The 20111-nt window shown below is 47.2% G+C and overlaps 1 protein-coding gene across 1 annotated transcript; it reads left to right on the top strand.

Annotated features, from left to right (window-relative positions):
- Positions 1 to 10792: 10792 nt before the first annotated feature.
- PDCD5 (programmed cell death 5) lies at positions 10793 to 17039 on the top strand. Its single transcript, XM_056136422.1, has 6 exons — positions 10793 to 10956; positions 11459 to 11496; positions 14434 to 14495; positions 15235 to 15326; positions 16082 to 16153; positions 16815 to 17039. The coding sequence occupies exons 1-6, from the start codon at positions 10891 to 10893 to the stop codon at positions 16863 to 16865; spliced, it is 381 nt and encodes a 126-aa protein (XP_055992397.1). The 5' UTR covers positions 10793 to 10890; the 3' UTR covers positions 16866 to 17039.
- Positions 17040 to 20111: the final 3072 nt, after the last annotated feature.

Here is a 20111-nt window from a genome sequence, read left to right as displayed (position 1 = left end):
GTGCAGTCATGGAAAAGGCAAAGTCAGAGAGACAGAATAACAGGTCCCTGACAAGACTCCTTCCTCCCACTGGCCACTTTCTCACAATTGTCTGCTAACTCATTTTCCAAACCAATGACTAACCTCAGCCTGAGAGAAGACAGGAAGTCCACATCTCCTCAGCTTATTAGCATCTGAACAAAACTCTTTTTCAACCCTTGTGTCTTGAGTCACTGGCCTCTGACAGGCTAAGCCGCTGGACTTGGGATCTCCCTGGGCACCAGAGGGGAGGTCCCTAGAATTTGGTGAGCCAGCCAGGAGCCAAATGTGGCACTCAGGCCAGCCTGGCCTTCTGGTCCCAAGGATCAGAGTGACTGCTAGCAGCCGCCCATCTGGATGGAGATCCATTCCTCCCAGTGAACTGTTGCTGTGCGTGTGTTGGGACTTGTTGCCTGAACCCCTAGCAGTGCTGAGATCCTTTTCCTTCTCAGGTTCCTCTTTTTTTTAATTGAGAATTTTTTAAATTGAATCATTGACAAAACATTCATGATCAAGTTTCAATTTTATAATGTTCCAACACCCACCCCTCCCCTAGTGTACATTTCCCACCATCAATGTCCCTGTGGGGGACTGAGTGGTCAAGGACAGTCACCTGGGCGTGATGTGTCCTACTTCCCATTCTCCTCCTCTGACTAGTTAACCTGAAAACATTTAAATTCATCACACCACAGGGACAACCCCCACCAAGGACGAGTGATTTATTGACCTCTATTTTTAACACACACACACACACACACACACACTCACCACTCGGGCAGATGTGCAAGCTATGAGAAATATTTCACTGACTGCAGATGAGAAGTGACTGGTCACTAATACGGCCAATGAGGAAGCACTAAGTTTTCATCCAGAATAACCCCAAGGGAAGCCCAACCCTGCAGAAGTATTCCCTCTAGTGGAAGCCAGTTGGGACACTAATGATGGGAGAATGAGTCATTTAGATCAGAGTAGGAAATGCATCTGGGCAGCCTCAAGAAAGGCACACCTAAACTGAAGAGCTTAAATAAAACAGAGCCAAGACAACAGAAGCCAAATGCCAACACTCAATGTTGATGCAGAAATCTTAGAGAATCCTAGAAAAGATAAACAGGATTCTCATTGGGCAGAATGCATCTAACATTAGACACAAACTAAACAAAGTAGAGGAAGCTTTGGGGTTAAATCTGTCCCAGTTGGTAGACATTGCCTTAAGGTCTACAGTGTCAGGGAAGAGAAAGGAATCCGGTCAACTGAAATACTGTTGAAAAGGGCAAGATGTAGGGTAGTTTTCAGAGGACCCAAAAGAACAGCAGAGGGAGGGACTTCAAAAGCCAAATCGAGGAGGAGCATTAACTAAACAGTACCCATCACTGGAGACTAGGGAGCCACGACACACGCCTTTCTTACAATCTGTGGGGTGTCCGCTAGCGTGTGCTTCTTAGCTGCTCCTAGTTATATGTGCCAGAATGTCCAGTTCTGCTGAGCAGGTGGAGGGGAGGGGGAGCAGAATCTGACTTGCTGAGCAAATTGCATACTGGAGTGACAGTGTGTCCTGCAAGACAGTAGCGCCGCCTACAGGTTCCACCTGGCACTGTGCCATCATTTCTAACTGATCACTCTGAGAACAGATAAAAGAAGCTCTTCCCACCAGACATTCTTGAGGAGGTGAGTGGCTCCATTGGGCCCAATGAAACCTGAGAAGGGCTAGGAATGTGGCACCAAAAATTATGGAATCTCCCAGAAAGAAATAGTAACCTGGGACTAAAGAGGTAATACAGGGGTTATAGTGGTTGCCTGCAGACAGCTGATTCCAGTTTGATTGACAGCATGGCCAGGACTGCTCCCAGAGCACAGAACCAGGAGTCATCCTTGAGCAGTGGCAGGTGTGATTCCCCAGAACAAAACAAACAAAAATGGAAACAATGTGGGCTGGAGCAATAGCACAGTGGGTCCGGAGTTTCCCTTGCACGTGGCCGACCCAGGTTAGATTCCCAGCATCCCATATGGTCCCCCAGCAGCGCCAGGGGTGATTCCTGAGTGCAAAGCCAGGAGTAACCCCTGAGCAACACTGGGTGTGACCCAAAAATGGAAACAATGTCCTTTGAAGCATGATGCACTTAGAGAGAGCTTACCTATTTGCTAAAGCTTCTAAGTTTACTTTTAACTCAACCATGCTAGTTCCTGTCTGTTACACCTTTATTGTCAACAAGGAAACCCCATTCAGAGGATTACAGATTTGTATGGGAGGTAAGGGCCATTAAGTAGTTCAAGTTACTCATCTTACTGTGCTTAAACCATAACCCAACTAGCATCTATTCCATAGGGCTGGTTCTCAGTGCTAGGTCTAAAAGACACTTCCTTCTGCATTTCCATCGGAAAGATGTACAGATACTATTTGCCTTTGAGTGGCAGAATCCGGAGATGGTGATGACATCTTTATGGACTTGTTAAATCCAAAATGGTTTTGCAATTCTCTAACCATTTTCATGAGGTCTTGGCTGAAGATTTAAGGACCCTACAATTAAAAGTGGGAATTATTCTGCAATAAGTGGATGATTTCCTAATTGCCATTCCCAGTTATGTGCTATGTTTGGAAAATAGCACTGTAGCACTGTCCTCCCGTTGTTCATCTATTTGCTCGAGCGGGCACCAGTAACATCTCCATTGTGAAACTTGTTGTTACTGTTTTGGGCCCCCGCTTCTCCACTGTGCATTGTTGCCCCTCCCAGCGATGTTTGGAAAATACCAGAAAATATTCCCATAGAAGGCTCAGGTATGTAAGATGAAAGTAACTTGTTAGGGACTTAGGACAAGATAAAGGGAGTCCAATGCCAACTGCAAACAGGTAATAGCTAACTTAATCCTCCTAGAAACTAATGGTTGAGGGGTTTCTTGGAAATGGCTGCATTTTGGCGGTTCTGGATTCCAAATTCTGGACTTAATGGTAAAGTCACTATGAAGTTCTGAGGGGGCTGGAGCCATAGTACAGTGGGTAGGAAGTTTGCCTTGCACACGACTGACCCAGGTTCAATTCCCAGCATTCCATATGGTCCCCTGAGCATCACCAGGAGCAATTTTTTTTTCTTTTTGGGTCAAACCCGGCGATGCTCAGGGGTTACTCCTGGCTCTGCACTCAGGAGTTACTCCTGGCAGTGCTCAGGGGACCATATGGGATGCTGGGAATCAAACCCAGGTCGGCCGCGTGCAAGGCAAACGCCCTATCCACTGTGCTATCTCTCCAGCCCCAGCCAGGAGTAATTTCTGAGTGCAAAGCCAGGAGTAACCCCTGTGCATTGCTGGTGTGACCCAAAAAGAAAAAAATAAAGAAAAAACTATGAGATTCTGAGCTCTTATGCTGGACAGGGCTGGAGAGATAGCACAGCGGTAGGGTGTTCGCCTTACAAGCGGCCAACATGGCCGACCCGAGTTCGATTCCTCCGCCCCTCTCGGAGAGCCCGGCAAGCTACTGAGAGTATTCGATATGCCAGACACAGTAACAACAAAGTCTCCAATGGAGACGTTACTGGGCCCGCTCGAGCAAATCGACGATCAACGGGAGGGCCTTTACCTTTACCTTTACGCTGGACAACTGAATGCTAACAAGCCTTTGAAACTATCAAAGATACCCTGGCCTTGACCACTGCTTTGTCTGCCAAATCGTCAGAAGCCCTTGAACCGACACAGGTTCGATTCCCAGCATCATATATGGTCCCCCAAGCACCACCAGGAGTAATTCCTGAGAGTAGCCCTGTGAATCACCGGGTGTGACCCAAAAAGAAAAAAAAAGAAGTTGTATGTTTATGAAAAGCAAGGCATGGGCCTTGGGGCATTTGTTCAGATGTTAGGAACAGCCCCACAGCTCACTAAATATTTCCCGAATCAATTAGAACTGGGCTGGAGCGATAGCACAGCGGTAGGGCGTTTGCCTTGCACGCAGCCAACATGGCCGACCCGAGTTCGATTCCTCCGCTCCTCTTGGAGAGCCCAGCAAGCTACCGAGAGTATCTCGCCCGCACGGCAGAGCCTGGCAAGCTCCCCGTGACGTATTCGATATGCCAAACACAGTAACAACAAAGTCTCCAATGGAGACATTACTGGGCCCGCTCGAGCAAATCAATGATCAATATGCCAAACACAGTAACAACAAAGTCTTCAATGGAGACGTTACTGGGCCCGCTCGAGCAAATCGACGATCAACGGGAGGGCCTTTACTTTTTACTTTACAATTAGAACAAACTACAAAAGGGTCTCCAGGCAGGGACTGCCCCAAGTGATGTTTTTGAGGAGTAGAAATGTCCACTCTGGGGCAGCCAGGGGTCATGTTTGTGTTCCTCCACATCAGCCTCTCCTAGAGCGGAAAGAGAAACTGAGTCACTGAGGGCAGCTCCGGTAACCCTCAAAGGGTCTCAAGGAGACCACCAGCTTTACATTCAGGCACCCTGTTATTGCCCCTGGCAAGGAAACTGCGGCAGAGTTTGCCCCGGAACATAAACTGCCCTGAAATTGTGGGTGCTCTTTGCTCTAGCCGCTCACACCTGTCTGACCAGGCCCTGATTGATCCTGGCTGAAACTTGTTTGCTGAGGGCAGCAATTCCTGGAGGAAAGACCACAATAAGCTGGGTGTGTTGCCATGTCACTGTGCCCTGCCTGCTGGCACCTCTGCCCAGAAAGCAGAGCTGATACATCGGACCTGGACTCTCCAAGGCAAGAAGGTTAATTTTTTTTTCAGTTACAAGCCTTCATGTTTGGGTTACAATCACACAATGATCAAACACCCATCCCTCCACCAGTGCACATTCCCCACCACCAATATCCCTGGTATACCCCTCTTCCCCCCTTCCCCACACTCCCCCTGCCTCCATGGCAGATGATATTCCCCATACTTTCTCTCTACTTTTGGGCATCATGGTTTGCAATACAGGCACTGAGAGGTTATCATGTTTGTTCCATTATCTTCTTTCAGCACACATCTCCCATCCCAACCGATTCCTCCAGCCGTCATTTTCTTAGTGATCCCTTCTCTATTCCAGCTGCCTTCTCCCCTCTGCCTATGAGGCAGGCTTCCAGCTATGGAGCAATCCTCCTGGCCTTGTGTCTACTGTCCTTGGGTGTCAGCCTCATGTTATGTTATTCTATACTCCACAAATGAGTGCAGTCAAGAAGGTGAATTTTTATACAGACTCCAAGTACGGGCTGCATGAGAGTGCATGCCATGATGTAATTTGGAAGGAAAGAGGATTGTTGGCACCAACAAGTGAGGACCATCAGCTATCCCCCAGAAAACCTGCTCCTCCTCACTGCAATCCATAGCGATAGCTGCTGTGTATTGTTGGGACATCAGAAGGACCATTCCCAAGTGACTAGAGGGAATCAGACAGCTGACAAGGCAGCCCAACAGGCCACACATGGTCCAAGCATGCTCGGAGTGTTGATTCAACGTCTGGACTTGTCACTGTGTAAGCCCCACTACCCTGAGCTGGGAGAGGGATGTGCCCGAGAGTGGGGCTTCTTCAACACAGAGCCCGTCTCCACGCGGAGGATGAATTTACACGGGTCGGATTTGCTTCCTGAGACTCAGTGGACCCTCATCCCAGACCCCTGTGTGAAGGCTGTGGTTATGACAGAGATGCTCTCCTGGATTCAATTAGACCTTATTCTGCAAGGGATCCCCACTTGCAGAAAGCCCAAGAATTATCCAAGGATGTCAACTTTGTGCAAGGGAGAACCCCAAGACTAAGGCTGACTCCAATCATAAAGAGTGGAATTTGCCCCCTTTAAGGTCTGGGGAATGAACTTCACACAAATGCCTCAGACAGCAGGAAATTTCAAATGTCTTCTAGTTTTTGTGGATGTTTTCTCAGGATAGGTCGTGACTGTTCCCACCGGATCAAAAAAGTCTGCTGAGATAGCCACATCTCGGTTCAAAGAAATAATTTCCTAGTTCAGACTCCACTGTTGCATTCAGAGTGACCGTGGATGAGCATTTGTGCCTGAGATGACTCAGAAGGCGACAAAGGTGGTACAAATGAAATGGAGGCTGCCTGCAGCACAGAGACCCCCAGTCCATGGGGAAAAGAGAGGAAGGACTCCACCCTGGAGAAGATTATCACCCAGTTAAGCCAGGAGACCAAGTAAAGTGGGATCCAGAGGGAGAAGGGGGTCCTTTGGATCAGGGCTTCCAGAAGCAGACACAAGCTGTGCCTCTTGTTATTATTTTCGGGTATTTGTTTTAGTGCCATACCTGAAGGTGATCCAAGATGACTTACTTTTGACTCTGAGAGCAGAGATCACTCCTGGCATGGCCGGATCATAGGTGGTGCTGGGAATCGAATTCAAGTCTACCACGTGCAAGACAAGAGTCTTATCTGCTGTGATCTCAATATCTCTCTCTCTCTCTCTCTCTCTCTCTCTCTCTCTCTCTCTCTCTCTCTCTCTCTCTCTCTCTCTCTCTGATCCCTCGAGATGAATCCTTTTGGACTTGAGCTCCAAGCTTCCAGTTTTAGAAAATCCTCACTAGACTTAGAAAACAAGTCTAAAAATGAGGAATCATATCCAGAAGAAAGGATTATTTTGTGAGCTCTCCTCCAATTTGCTCTCTCCCAGCTCTTCTACCCAGTGGACGAGCCCTCCACCCTTCAAACCGAGACACGGCCTGTTGCTGACTGACTAAGCACTGCCAGGAATGATCCCAGAGCACAGATAGGTCAGGAGTGATCCCTGAGCATAAACAGACCAGTATAATCCCTGAGCACAGGGCCTCAATAGCAGGTGGAGGAGAAATGGATCCTGGGGCCAGAGCAATAGTACAGCAGGGAGGGCGTCTGCCTTGCACGTGGCCAATCTGGGTTCAATCCCCAGCACCCCGGATAATTCCCTGAGTACTTTCAGAAGTAATTTCTGACTGCAAATACAGGAATAACCCCTGAGCATCGCTGGGTGTGGCCCCCAAACAAAAACAAAACAAAAAAGAAATGAACTGATCCTTATGACTGCAACTCATACACATTTAAAGTGAAAACCAAAGAGATGGCACAGGAGGGAAGGCATCTGCCTTGCATGCAACTGCCTCGGCCACTGTCCTGGTTTGACCCAGACACTGTCAGTGGCTCTTAAGCACTGCTAGGAATGATTCCGGAGTGCAGAAGTGATCCCTGAACACCAGCATAATCCCTGAACACCACCCAGTGTGCCCTCTACACACACACACACACACACACACACACACACACACACACACACCCCTTTAAAAAAATCAATTAAACTGGCAAATTTTATTAAGTCTTGGGTGCGTCACTTAAGAGTCAAGAAGGCATTTCCTGAAAAAAAATGGGAGGGTTTTCTGCCTTTGGAGGGGACCTAGAGCTCTGAACTTGTTAAAGGATTGAGATGTCTCTTCTAGAAAAACATATCATATTGTTAATTTTTGTTCTCTGACCACTTATATGCAGCCACGACAATTATTTAGGCAGGACAATTATTTAGAGTCACTCAAACTTTGGCCGGTTCCACAAGTTGTTGGTTGCCAGGTGTATCACCCAAAGCCACAGTTGGTGAGCATGGGAACCAGCTAGTCGGCCCTGTGCTTAACCTCTCCCTCCCCAGCTTCTTGGAGCATAGAGGCAACGAGAAGCCCCAAACCAGATGGCATGTTAGGGTAATGAAGTGACACACAACTCTTCTCGTTTCTCCATCCCAGTGAAGGCCAGCACCAACACTTTATATCATGAATCTGCTCTCTGTGACCGCAAGTCAGTTGCTACACTCCTAACATGATTTGATGGATTCCCCTAGAGAGAGAATGTTGCTGTTTGGGCTCAGATCTGAGGTCCTCCTGAGGGCTACACATTCTGATGCAACCGTAAAGACCATGGGCGTATAACAGCCAATGGAATGTGACATTCTTGACAATGTTTACTGGACACCTTAATAATTCCTTTTGCTCTTTACCCGCCAATGAAACAAGATGTTAGACTGGCTCTCTACAACTATTTTTCTTCTTAGTATGTGATTTACCTGGGGCAAGGGAAGACTGGATGGAAATGGAGACTTCTACAGATAATCCTTACTTTCTTGGAGAGTGGCAATTTGCCAACATGTGCTAAGGACCTTACCTAAAACTCTTAGAATCATTGCTGTTGGGAGCACAAATTCTCTTACTAACATTGGGGGGAGGGGATCTTAGATTCACCAGCTCAATTTGTAGTCCTGGATAACAGAATAATCCCAGATTACATTTTAGCTGAACTCGGAGGGGTCTGTGGAACTATTTTCTGCTCGTGTTGTTCCTATAATTCTTCCTCTTGAGTAAAAAGCAGTGTTAACATGACGTGGCAGTAAGTTGCCTGGCTGCAACAATCTCTGGGGCCACACACTCACCCATTTCCAGAAGGACAGTCTGAAAGGTATTCTCCTGGATCCCAGCTGGGATTCCAGCCAGGGTAGGAGATGTCAGAAACTGGGCCAAACCATTTTGCTGGGAGCCTTTTTTGTACATCTTTGACTCCACCTGCTTTTTTTTTTTAAATTTAAATAATGTAGGAGTACTGCTATTTGTCTAGCCACTGATTAAGCTGATTGAATTGGGCATGAACTCCACATTACTTTTTTATTTTATTGTATCACCGTGAGATAGAGTTACAAAGCTTTCATGTTTAAGATTTGGCTGTACAATGATGGAACACCCATCCCTCCACCAGTGCACATTTTCACCACTGATGTCCCCAGCATCCTACCCCAACCAACATCCCAGTCCTCACCCTGCCTTTATGGCAGAAAATTTCCCCAATACTCTCTAATTTGGGGCATTATGTTTTGCTTGAAGCTTCCCACCACCATTTAAGCCCACCTGCCAGGGGCAGATGCTAGGTATTTTCATTACTCATTTTGAATATCATAAGAACTCGCATGGTCCTGATTGTAAATGTAAATTTCTAGATTGTAAATGATTGGGTTCCAGAGACATTTCTGTATGGAACTAATCCATTTTGGGATTCAATTGGGAGTCTCTGGGCCAGGGCTGTTTGTGTGCTAAAATAGTGCCCAGAGGCAAATTGTGGGCGTGACAGCCAGTCTTCCGGGCAGGTGGGGACCTGGGGAAGAACAGCCCAGGTCCTCTGCCACCATGTGGCCGGGAGATTTAGTTCTAGAACTCGCATACTGAGGGCCTTGCTTGTGGAAACTCTTGGTCACTGGGATTCCATCTGGAGTAGGCGAGGAGACTGCACCTGCTCCATCTGGGGTGCCCCGGTGATCTTGACCCAGTATGAGGCCTGGAGAGATCTCAGGCACTTCCACCTGCTTTTCTTGTGTAGGAAAAAGAACAGGGAAGATTGGGGGGAAAAAAATCTCACAGGCAACAACTTCTCCTTATGCTAGAAGTCAGACCAAGAGTTCCTTCTCCCACCACTCCCCTCTTCTATGCCAAATTCACACAGAGCCCCTAGCTAGTGGGAAGCAGCCAGACCAGATTAAAATCTGGCTGAATTCCCACAGAGATAGTAGGTATTGGTAAGCCAGCAAGCATTAGACATGCCGTCCTCACAAATGTCTTTGTCATGACCACACTCCTCCCAGCCTCCTGCAGAGCCTCCCAATCTTCAAATAGGATCTCATGCTGTGTGTCAAGGATGAAGGGCTGTGGGACCCTCTGCAAAGATTCCTGATCTTCATCGGACCCAAGGACTCCTTCCACACTGGAGAACAACAGGTCCCTGGAAAGATTCCCAAAGCTTACGGGGCTCCTTCCTCCCACTGATCAATGCCTGCAACTCTCAGCTAACACATTCCCAGCCACCTAGGAATAAACTACCAACCCCATGGTGTTGAGAATGAAAAAAGTTCACCTCCTTTCAGGTTGCTTGTCTCAAATAAAACTTTGTTTCTTTATTTTTGGGCTACTCCCCAGCGATGCTCAGGGGTAAGTTACTCTTGGCTCTGTGCTCAGGATCGACACCTGGTGGTGCCCAAGGGGACCCTTTGGGGTGGGGGGAGGGGGAGGGCAAACCCTGGTACGTTGCTTGCAAGACAAGCCACCCCACCCACTGTACTATCGCTCTGGCCCCTGAATAAAACTTTTATTTCTTTCGCATCAGCCCTTGTTTCCTAGTTGCAAGCACCTGAACTTGGCTTCAGAGACGTAATTAAAGGTGAAGGGTCTGGGGTTGGAACAGTGGAGGTATGAAACTCAGTTGTGAATCATTTTGTCCACTTAATCATGAATAACTTTGTAAATGTGCGACTCCCTTTTTTTTTAAAAAAAAAAAAGAATATGTGAAAAACAACAGGACAAGATACCACCATGGGGGGGGGGGGGGAGAGAGAGAGAGAGAGAGAGAGAGAGAGAGAGAGAGAGAGAGAGAGATTGAGAGATCACCAGGGGTGAAGGCGCTTGCTTCGCAAGAAGTCAACCCATAGGCAGAGCCAGGAGGGAAACCTGAGCCCAGGCAGAGGCAGGAGGAACCGCTCTGAGTGTGGCTAGCCCAAGCCCCACCATCACCATCACCATCACCACCACCACCACCACCAAAAGAAAAATAAAAAACATTCAGCGCGCATTATGATGCAGGCGTGCCCGGGAGGCGCCAGCTCTCCGGGAAGCCGCACACGCCTCCGTCGCTAGGCAGCGGGCGGGCGCGGGGACCAGCCCCGGCGCGCGGCCGGGAGGAGGATGCGCCGAGCGGAGCCTCGCGGCCTCCCATCGCAGGTTCGGGCATCTCCGGAGGGGCCTGGGCGCGGCGCGCGCGCTCGGGGCTGGATTGGTGACGCCTGGGCGCGGCGGGCGCCTGCGCAGAGGGCGGCGCGGAGGCCGAGGGCGCGGGCCGGGGCGCGGCGGGGCCCGGGGCGCGGCGTGGTGGGAGCGCGGGACCCCCGGCCATGGCGGACGAGGAGCTGGAGGCGCTGAGGAAGCAGCGGATGGCCGAGCTGCAGGCCAAGCACGGGGTGAGCGCGCCCCTGCCCCGGGGGCGGCGGGCGCGGGCCGCGCGCGGCGGCGGCCTCGGGTCTGGGGGCTCCCGGCGGGGGCGCGGGGGTCGCCCCAGGCGGGCTAGTGGGGGGCAGCGGCGGCCGGCCCGGCCCTCACCCCCCCCCCCCCCCGCGGGGCAAGGATCTCGCCCGCCCGCGCCCCCAGTCGCACTTGCGTCCCGGGCCCACCGGGCCCCCAGGTAGCTTCTAGGGTTCAGCTGTGCCCAGTGGAGCCCGGTGCAGTGTTGGGGGCGTTTGGGTTGTTTTTCGTGTGTATGTGTGTGTGTGTGTGTGCTGTGCCCGGTGCTTGTCCTTGTGGGTCGGGCTTGGCCGGAGGCGCCGGGCATCCCCCCACCCCCAACCCCGAGCGCGCGCGCAGGTGCCCGCGAGAGCCGCCCCCACCCCCGTCCCGGTTTCTTTCCTTCCTAAAGTGAAGGCGCTTTGGGCCAAAGGGTCAAATGGTTTGGGTTTTGTCTTGCAGGATCCCGGAGATGCAGCCCAGCAGGAAGCGAAGCACAGGTAGGGGGTCGGGGAGCTGGATGGGGTGAAAGGGGGTTTTCCCCTGCGGGTTTTTTTTTTTTGGAGGGGGGGCAGTGAGGACTTTATGGGTTTGTGAGTCTTCAGATGTCTTTTCTTGGTAGAGAGGGTTTCCCCCCCTCCCCTGACTTGTTAGGGTGCTGTTTTTGCTAATGCACTCATTTATTTTTAAACTTTTTTTTTATTGAATCACTGATAGACCCGTACAAAGCTGTTCATGATTGGATTTCGGTCCTACGGTGTTCCATCACCCATCCCTCCACCCGTAATGTGCTCATTTTAATCAGGTGCTTGGGGAAGGCTTTAAAGGATATTCACACCTTTGGTGGTGATGGGCTGATAAGTTTGTTTTCAGCCCAGCTGTGATTATCTTGGGAAGGTGGGGCTAGGAATACCTAGGGGCATGCGCTGGGCACCCTGTCTGACTTACCAACTGAAATCTAGCCTTACTAATTTTTTTTCCTTTTATCCCAGAACACACAGAGCTTCCTCCCCCCTCTTCCCCCCCCTTTTGTCCCAGCACATACAGAGCACCTCACCCACAGCAGAACGAATACTGGATTAGTTTATCATGCAAATGATTTTTCTCATTGATAGGGTTTTTGGGTTTTATTTTGTTTTAAATAAAATTTACCATCCTCACCACTAAACTACCATCCAAGGGTGCTATCTGTACTGTCCATTTGGTGCCACCAGTTGCTAAAACGTGTCGTCTTACAAACCTAGCAGTGTAAATGACATTGGAGGAAAGGTAGACTAACTCGGGTTGTTCCTGGCTCTGCACTCAAGACTTACTCCTGGAGGTGCTCAGGGGACCATAGAGGGGGGGATCAGAGACAGGTTGGCCTCATTCTCTGCAAGTGCCCTAACCTGCTGTGCTGTCCCTCCAGCCCGGTGAAGCGCAAGTCTTCAATAGCAGCTCACATTCCCTTCCCCCCTCCTTGCCATTGAACATACTTATTCAGCCTTTACCTCCTGGGCACTAGCTCTGGGTCAGGCATTTACTGTGTCAGGAATAAAGGCAAAGAAAAGTTCCTGCCCTGAAGTGGCTTGCATCTGTCTAATATTGGACAGATAGTATGTACCTGGGATCGTGCCTGAAAGAAAAAGCATTTTATAAAGTCTAGGACAGGTTTTATCCTCGAGTTTGAGACTGGGTCATCTCATGATGCATCTCTCAATGTCCTGTTCTTCGGGGCACTTTCGGGTATATTCAAACCCCAAACCTCTTAGACCTAAAATCTCTGCTTTAAATTCTCCCCTCCCTCCACCTTGCTCTTTCGGTTTCAAACAGCAGAGCTACAAGACCAAAATACTTGGCACTCAAGGTCTTGGTTTTGATTTGGGGCCAAAACCTTTAGGTGCTCAGGCTCTGTACTTGGGGCCACATTCAGTACCAGGATTGGACCCGGGCACAGCCACATGCTATGGCTCCAACCAAAGTTTGAGTTTTGAGAGACGTTTCTCTTCCTCTGCTTGGGGCCAGTTGAGTGCCCACATCCTTTCTTGCTGCTCTGCCGGTGAGGCAGGTTGGTTTCCTAGTTTTCTTGTACTGAGGATGATGTTCCCTGGTACCCAGCTTTAAGTTCGGTTTTCCTATTAAATACTTCAAAGGCGTTTTTTTTTGTTTGTTTGTTTTTCTTTTTGGGTCACACTCGGCAATACACAGGAGTTCCTCCTGGCTCTGCACTCAGGAATTACTCCTGGCGGTGCTCGGGGGACCATATGGAATGCTGGGAATTGAACCCGGGTTGGCCATGTGCAAGAAAAACACTGTGCTATCATTCTCGCACCGCGTTCTGGTTTCATATACAAAACTAGTGTTTATGTGTTTTATATAGAGAAATGGTCTATAACATTTTATACAGTTAACCCACTGAACAGTTATAAATTCTGTAACAGTTACATTGTATGTATAAAAATCACGTATGTGTGTGATACATAAAACTGGTGAGATAGTCGTGGCATTTTTAGACTCAGTGAACTGGTAGTAATAGTTCATGGCTTGTGAGAAGGAAATGGTCTTGGAGGTCTACATCAGGCTTGAAACTCACAGAGTCCTCAGATGGGAGTATTAGCACAGCCAGTCCACTCCCTCTTAATTTCAGCCAAAGACTCTGGGAGGGAAGGGCTGGCACTGGCTTGCAACTCTGGGCCTTGCGTGTGTTAGAGCCCTTTCCGCTTTCTCCCTGGCCCAAGAACCTTTGCTTTTGTCTGTTATGTGTTAAGTTTCTCGAAGGACCTGGTTTTGTGCCTGTGGGTTGTGCTATGAAATTTTAAGCTTCTGTCCTGTGACCATAAAACTAGCTCCTACTTAGGAAACTGTGGCGATAGGTGCATTGTTAGTTTCCTTTCTACACCCCACCTGGAAACAAAATGAAGCCTCTAAAAAACACAGGACCTTGTTCTCGCCTGATCACATAACTTAAATCTCCCAAAACTCTGCCATGGCTCATAGCTGCTTCATCTCCGAGAAAATTACATGGATTAATCAATCACTTGGTTCTTCTGGTTGCCCAAAATCTTACCACAGATTTCTAACACCTTTTCTCACACTTGGTACTAAATAAGTGTTGTTGGCGGTTGAACTGAATATCCACCCTGAATCATGAAAAATGTAAATGATAAGTGTTGTGAACCAGCTCTTAGACCCTTGTTTGTTGGGGCCCACACCCTGCGGTGCTCAGAGATAATTACTTCTGGCTCTGGTGCTGGGGATTGAACCTAGGTCAGCCACGTGCCCGCCCCACCCTGCTGTCTCCCTGTTCCTCTTCTTCTGCGCACCCGGCATGAACCATTGCAGTCTCCCCACACACAGCAGGGTTCCCTCTTGAGAGATGTACTGAATCACATTTTTATATGATACTCAGTAGGAATGCTGACGACTTCTGATGTTTGCATGACCTGTTTTCGTTGTAGGGAAGCAGAAATGAGAAACAATATGTTAGCCCAAGTTCTGGATCAGTCAGCCCGGGCCCGGTGTAAGCATCTTCAGTTTCCTTTCGATCATTTTCATAAAGTTGACTTAGTTGGAACAGGGAGATCTGTGTGACGTTATTGCTCTCTCTAGATTAAATATTTAGTCTCACGTAACACTTGAGTTCCAGATTACTTGTAAGGTGCGTGGCATGTGTAAATTAATATGCCTAGATCATGTTGAAAGTACCACTTCAGGTCCCTCTTATCACAGAGACGATTTCTAAGTCTGTGTGGGTAAACATGTAAGAAGCAGCTCTTCAGTGGAAGTCAGGCACAGAATGGAGCTGGTCGTTGACATGCTAATGGCCACCTGGGGGTTTCTTGCAGTTGTGATTATAGTGCATGTTATAATTTCTCTTAAACAACCAAAAAAAAAAAAACAAGTAGAAGAATAAGCCAGTTGGAATGGCCTTAGTATCTTCTGTCTTAAAACTTGAAGCTCTGTAGAAGCCTCAAAGTACCATAATTGTCTCTTTTTGGTACTCTGTGTACATACATTTTCAGAGGGCCATCACACATTTTCAGAATCAGTATAGTGTTTAGAATCCGCTGTCTCCCCTTTAATCTACGATCAGCTACTACTGTGGCCTTGACTGAGATGGATATGCCTGAACTTTAAGTTTCTTCATACATAAAAGTCTTGAGTGCCTTTGTCAGAGATGTCAGTAGAGTTTAAACATGTTGTATGGAAGGTATAACGTGTGCTTTTGGACAACTTTTTGTACGTTTGTTTGTTTTTAGTAAGTAATCTAGCACTTGTAAAGCCCGAAAAATCTAAAGCTGTAGAGAATTACCTCATACAGATGGCAAGATACGGACAGCTAAGCGGGAAGGTAAGCCTGGACTGACTGCCTCATCGCAGTTTTTCTTACCTTGTATCTGCTTTACCAGAATATGTTTTTCAAAAACTCAATTTTCTCTTCCGGTAGCGGAGTTCTTGTTGATAATTTCTATGAAGGGATCTCATAGAAAAGAGTTCCACTTACCGTAAACCCTAAAAGATAACTGATGGCCCTCCCTGAAATGTTCCGCTGCTTTCCCAGTCATGCTGTGGATTTTGTTGGTGTCTCTCGGACTCCGTGCCTCTGCGGGTCAGCCAGTTTTAAGGGCTTCCGTACTGAAAACAAGGCTTGTCGATGCCCATTAGAATAATGCAGAGGCCCTAGCGGGTATGTTCTGTAAATCAGGACCCAGCCGAGCCTGCCTGCTCGGCAGGGACGCAATGCCCCCCGCTAGAGATTGTCAGCGGCAGAAATTGGCTCATCTTTTCCAGTATCTCTGTCTACTGAATATGAACTTTTCAGTCCCTGACACATGATTGCAGTGGCCTCAGGTGACTCTGCGTGTCACTGCTGGTGGTGATACAGGCATTCCGAGACATTCCCCCAACTCCGGGATTTCCTGAGGAATACTGAGGGATACATCCTCCCTCCCTCCTGAGGACAGTTTTTTTATTTGGAACTTAACAGATCAAACCAGTAGTTTCAACCTTCCATCTCCTCCCCTCTTCACCTGTAAAACAGTTCGGTCTGCTGAGAGACATGCTGTGTTTTTAAAAAAGTATTGTTTTTCTTTCTGGTTATTCTAGGTTTCAGAACAAGGCTTAATAGAAATCCTTGAAAAAGTTAGTCAACAAACAGAAAAGAAAACAACAGTTAAAGTAAGTTTCCCGGATGCCCATGGAAAAGAAAAAAGATGGGTATTTCGAATAATGCATTAAGTCTCTTCTGCTTCTGATCATGTGTCATCCCATACTTTTGAGTTGTAACACATGGAAGTGTGGGGAGAAGACTGCATATATTAAGTAATCTACTATTTTTTGATAGGATTTACTCCTGGCTCTGTGCTCTAGGACTCGGGGGGGGGGGGGGGTCAGAGGACCATATGTGGGTGGTGCCAGGGATAATACCTCCGTCTTTTACATGCAAGGCAACCACCCTGCCCACTATACTATTTTTCTGGCCCTAGCACTCTTTTTTTTTTTTAAGACTTCTATCTTCATTCTTTTCTTACTTAGATCTTAAACATGGGTTGTTTTAAAGAGAGACAACAAATGTCTTATGATACGAGGAGAATTTTTTTTTCTTTCAGAAATCTGAATTAGGCTTGATTTTATTTTTAATTTTTGTGTGTGTGTGTGTGGTAACCAGGCATCAAACCCAGAGCGTCACACATAGGAGGCATGTGACCCTCCGCTGAGCTTCCTTAACTTGTTGGTGCCAGTGTACCACCAGTGGCTCAAATGTGAATGGGATTTAATTGACAAATTGCAGTTAAGTGTGTTAAACATGTTATGACACTTACAATTCCCCCTCTCCCAGTTCAACAGAAGAAAAGTAATGGACTCTGATGAAGACGACGACGATTATTGAACTTAAAATGTTTAGAGACTGGACCTTAAAGGAGCAATTTGAGGACAGATAATACTTGGCAGAAGTCCTGATCTAATTAAATGTTTACTTTGTTTACTGTGTATATGCCTTTAAAAAAAATAAACTTGTTATGGAAAACAAAACAATTTAGGCATAGTTGCCGAATGAACAGAAGGTCTGCATTTCGAATTTTTTCCTTTCCTACCGAAAGCATATGTGTAACAGCATGAATATATTCTCTCTGTAACTGTGACATTAGTGTTAAGTAGGAAAATGGCCTCAGCAGAAATAGAAACTGCACAAGCATTCTTCAGTGAGAGGGAAATAACAGTAGCTGGTTACAGCATGGGAAGGAAAATGCGTCTGAATTACACTGGGTCAACTTTAATATTTGCTATCCAGTACTTCTGGCCAGAGAGGATACAGAGGTGAAGGCACTTGACTTGCATGCAGTCCAGCCCAGCCCTACAGGTGGTCCAGTGAGCCCAGAGCCAGGATTAGCCTGGAGTAGACCACTGGCCCGCCTCCCCCCCCCCCAAAAAAAATATATGTATATATAAAACCAAACTAATATTCCTAAAGCATGAGCTCTGACAGAGATTTCTTCCTAAGGACAATACATAGATTTAATGAACAGTAATTCCTAGCTTGATTTTATTCGTAACCTGCTTTTCAAAGGCAGTGAGATGAATAATGTGACAAATATCCCATTGTCAGCTGGAATGTATTAATTCAGCAGCAATAAACTGGTTTGTAGCAGAAATTCTAATGATGAAAATCCAGTTGAGGTAATAGTTAAATAGTTCAGTAAAATTTTGGGGTTCTTTGTGGTTAGATATTTTGATAAACATGCTGGGTTCTTCACTAATAAAGTTGTAGGTAACTTAAAGTAGGTGGGATCGTTTGTATTTTACACCCACTAGGTCATGAACATTTGCTCTTAACTGGAATATAAACTTGAATTTCAAGTTACTGGTGTCTGACCCTTTAGTTAGGTGTCTTAGCCCTATGAAGCTCCGCTCTAGATAAACTTTATTAACATTTCATGAGGTGACTAGAATTAGTGTTGGGAAATGTGATTTACAGTCAGCTATTTTTGACTTGAAATTTGTGACTATAGTCAGTGAAGAAAGCCCATCATTAGAATAAGTTTCCAGCAAATAAGTAGAACCATTAAGAACATTTGAAAACCGGGAACAGAACTAAAAGTAAAATTGGAGGACGTGAGGGCAAAATAAAAATAAAAGGTCTTTTAGATCTGTTACATAATTCTCAGCAAGTTTTACTACCTGCTTTCTCTTGCAGAATAGCCACCATCCTAGTGGCAGCTACTGATATAAAACAATCGGATTCCTTGGGGCCAGAGCACCAGAGCAGTTGTAGAGTGGGGAGGGCTCTTACCTTACATGCAGCCAGCCTGGCCTGGGGTGTGATCCCTGGTGCCACATATGGTCCCCGAGCACTACCAGGACTGTCCTGAACACAGCTGAGCACTGCTAGGTGTGTGTCCCCTCCCTATCCCCAGAAGACGAAATAAAGCATCAGTTCATTTGCTTTAGGGACACTTGGGAATAGAAAGTGGTTCTGTAGAGAAGGAAACGGTAGAGGCCTTCCAATCCGGGTAGGGGAGTGGACAGTCTAGACTTTGTAATTCAGGGGCCCCTGCGATAATACATCAGACAGGTGTTTGCCTGGTGCACCGCCAACCCAAGTTCAATTCCCCAGCGCCCCATACGGTCCCCAGAGTACACCAGAGCTAGGAGTGATCCCTGAGCACTGCAAGGTGTGGCCTATACAACAAAACCCAACAACTAAACTTTCTAAAGTCAGCTATCCTTTACATTCAAAACTTGCCTCCACGAGATAGAAATTTGGCTGTCAGTTCCTGAGTGTCAAACCAAATTTAGATTTATGTTCAGAAAGCAACTGGACAAGAGTGTTTTTAAAAATAAGGCAGTTATTCAGGATATCCCAAAGTCAGCTGGCTCACTGGTTACCAGAAGAGCTCCTGAGGAAATGTCTCCCTGGAGACTGGCAATCCCCAACACGGTGCCCCCTCCTCCAGGCCAGGAAGTGAGCCAACTTGGAAATTCAACAGTATAGGGCCAGGCTGACTCAGCCAATCTGGCCTTAACCCCAGCAGCTCTGATTCAAGCTAGTTACCCACCCTCCTCTAGCCTATCATTAACCTATCATTAGACATTTTTAAACAGCGAGAGGAATTGTTAAGAGGTTATACATGAAAGTTCAAAATTGCAGCAACCCCCAAAGCGAAGTAGTATCAACTGTATGTATTTGTATCTTAGAAGTAGCTATGCTTGTAAGTTGTCTAGGCCATCATTTTTTAATTAGGATAGCACAGAACCCTAACAATTTAAGTCAATATGGTTTCTTAAAAGTTGGGGCTGGAGCAATAGCACAGCGGAGAGGGCGTTTGCCTTGCATGCGGCCAACCCGGGTTTGATTCCCAGCATCCCATGTGGTCCCCTGAGCACCGCCAGGGGTGATTTCTGAGTGCATGAGTGCAGAGCCAGGAGTAACCCCTGTGCATCGCCGGGTGTGACCCAAAATGCAAAAAAAAAAAAGTTGGGGTGAGGGGGTCAAGGTAGAGCACATGCCTTACATGGGTAAGGTCCTGTGCCCAATACCTGGTGGCCTGAGCTCTTCAAGGTATAGCCCTGGTGTCCCCCAAGTACCATCAGGCATGACCATTCTAAAGTGACAGAAAAAGTAGCAAGCTGGAAAACAAATTTCCAAAGCAATAATGCTTACCCTCTTTGGGCTGTATTACAATGATATTTCTGATTTTTGTTTTAGGGGTTTGGGGTAATACCATCCATGCAACGCTTAGTACTTATTCCTGCCTCCATGCTGAGGGGTCACTCCTGGGGGAGCTCAGGGGACCAGATAGAGTGAGTGCTGGGGATTGAACTGGTGTCAGTCACGTGCAGTGCAAGCACTTTACCCACTGTATTGTCTCTCTAGCCCTGTATTCTAATTTAAAAAGAAAAAAATGTGTGAACCTTAGGTCTAATGTGTACTGAAGTCAGCCTGGGCAGGTGCTTGGGTGATGATGTGTTCGGAAGTTGACATGTTTCCGTCCCACTCTGATCTGTAACTGGAAAATAAAATATTTGTCCACCCAGCAAGAAAAAGTTTTCTACCCACAATGTATATGTCTATAGTGGTGATGCTGAAAAACATACAACTTCAAAAATAGTAACCAAAAAACCTTTCAGGACACAC

The sequence above is a fragment of the Sorex fumeus genome, unplaced genomic scaffold (assembly GCF_029834395.1).
Source record: "Sorex fumeus unplaced genomic scaffold, SorFum_2.1 ptg000122l, whole genome shotgun sequence".
NCBI lineage: Eukaryota > Metazoa > Chordata > Mammalia > Eulipotyphla > Soricidae > Sorex > Sorex fumeus.
The sequence above is the reverse complement of the archived record's forward strand: the minus strand, read 5'-3'. Positions and strand labels throughout refer to the sequence as shown.

Coding starts and splice junctions, on each gene's coding strand:
- PDCD5 (XM_056136422.1), top strand. CDS start 10,891: ATGGCGGACGAGGAGCTGGAGGCGCTGAGGAAGCAGCGGATGGCCGAG. Junction 10,957..11,458: donor AGCTGCAGGCCAAGCACGGG/GTGAGCGCGCCC, acceptor TTTGTCTTGCAG/GATCCCGGAGATGCAGCCCA. Junction 14,496..15,234: donor TCAGTCAGCCCGGGCCCGGT/GTAAGCATCTTC, acceptor GTTTGTTTTTAG/TAAGTAATCTAGCACTTGTA.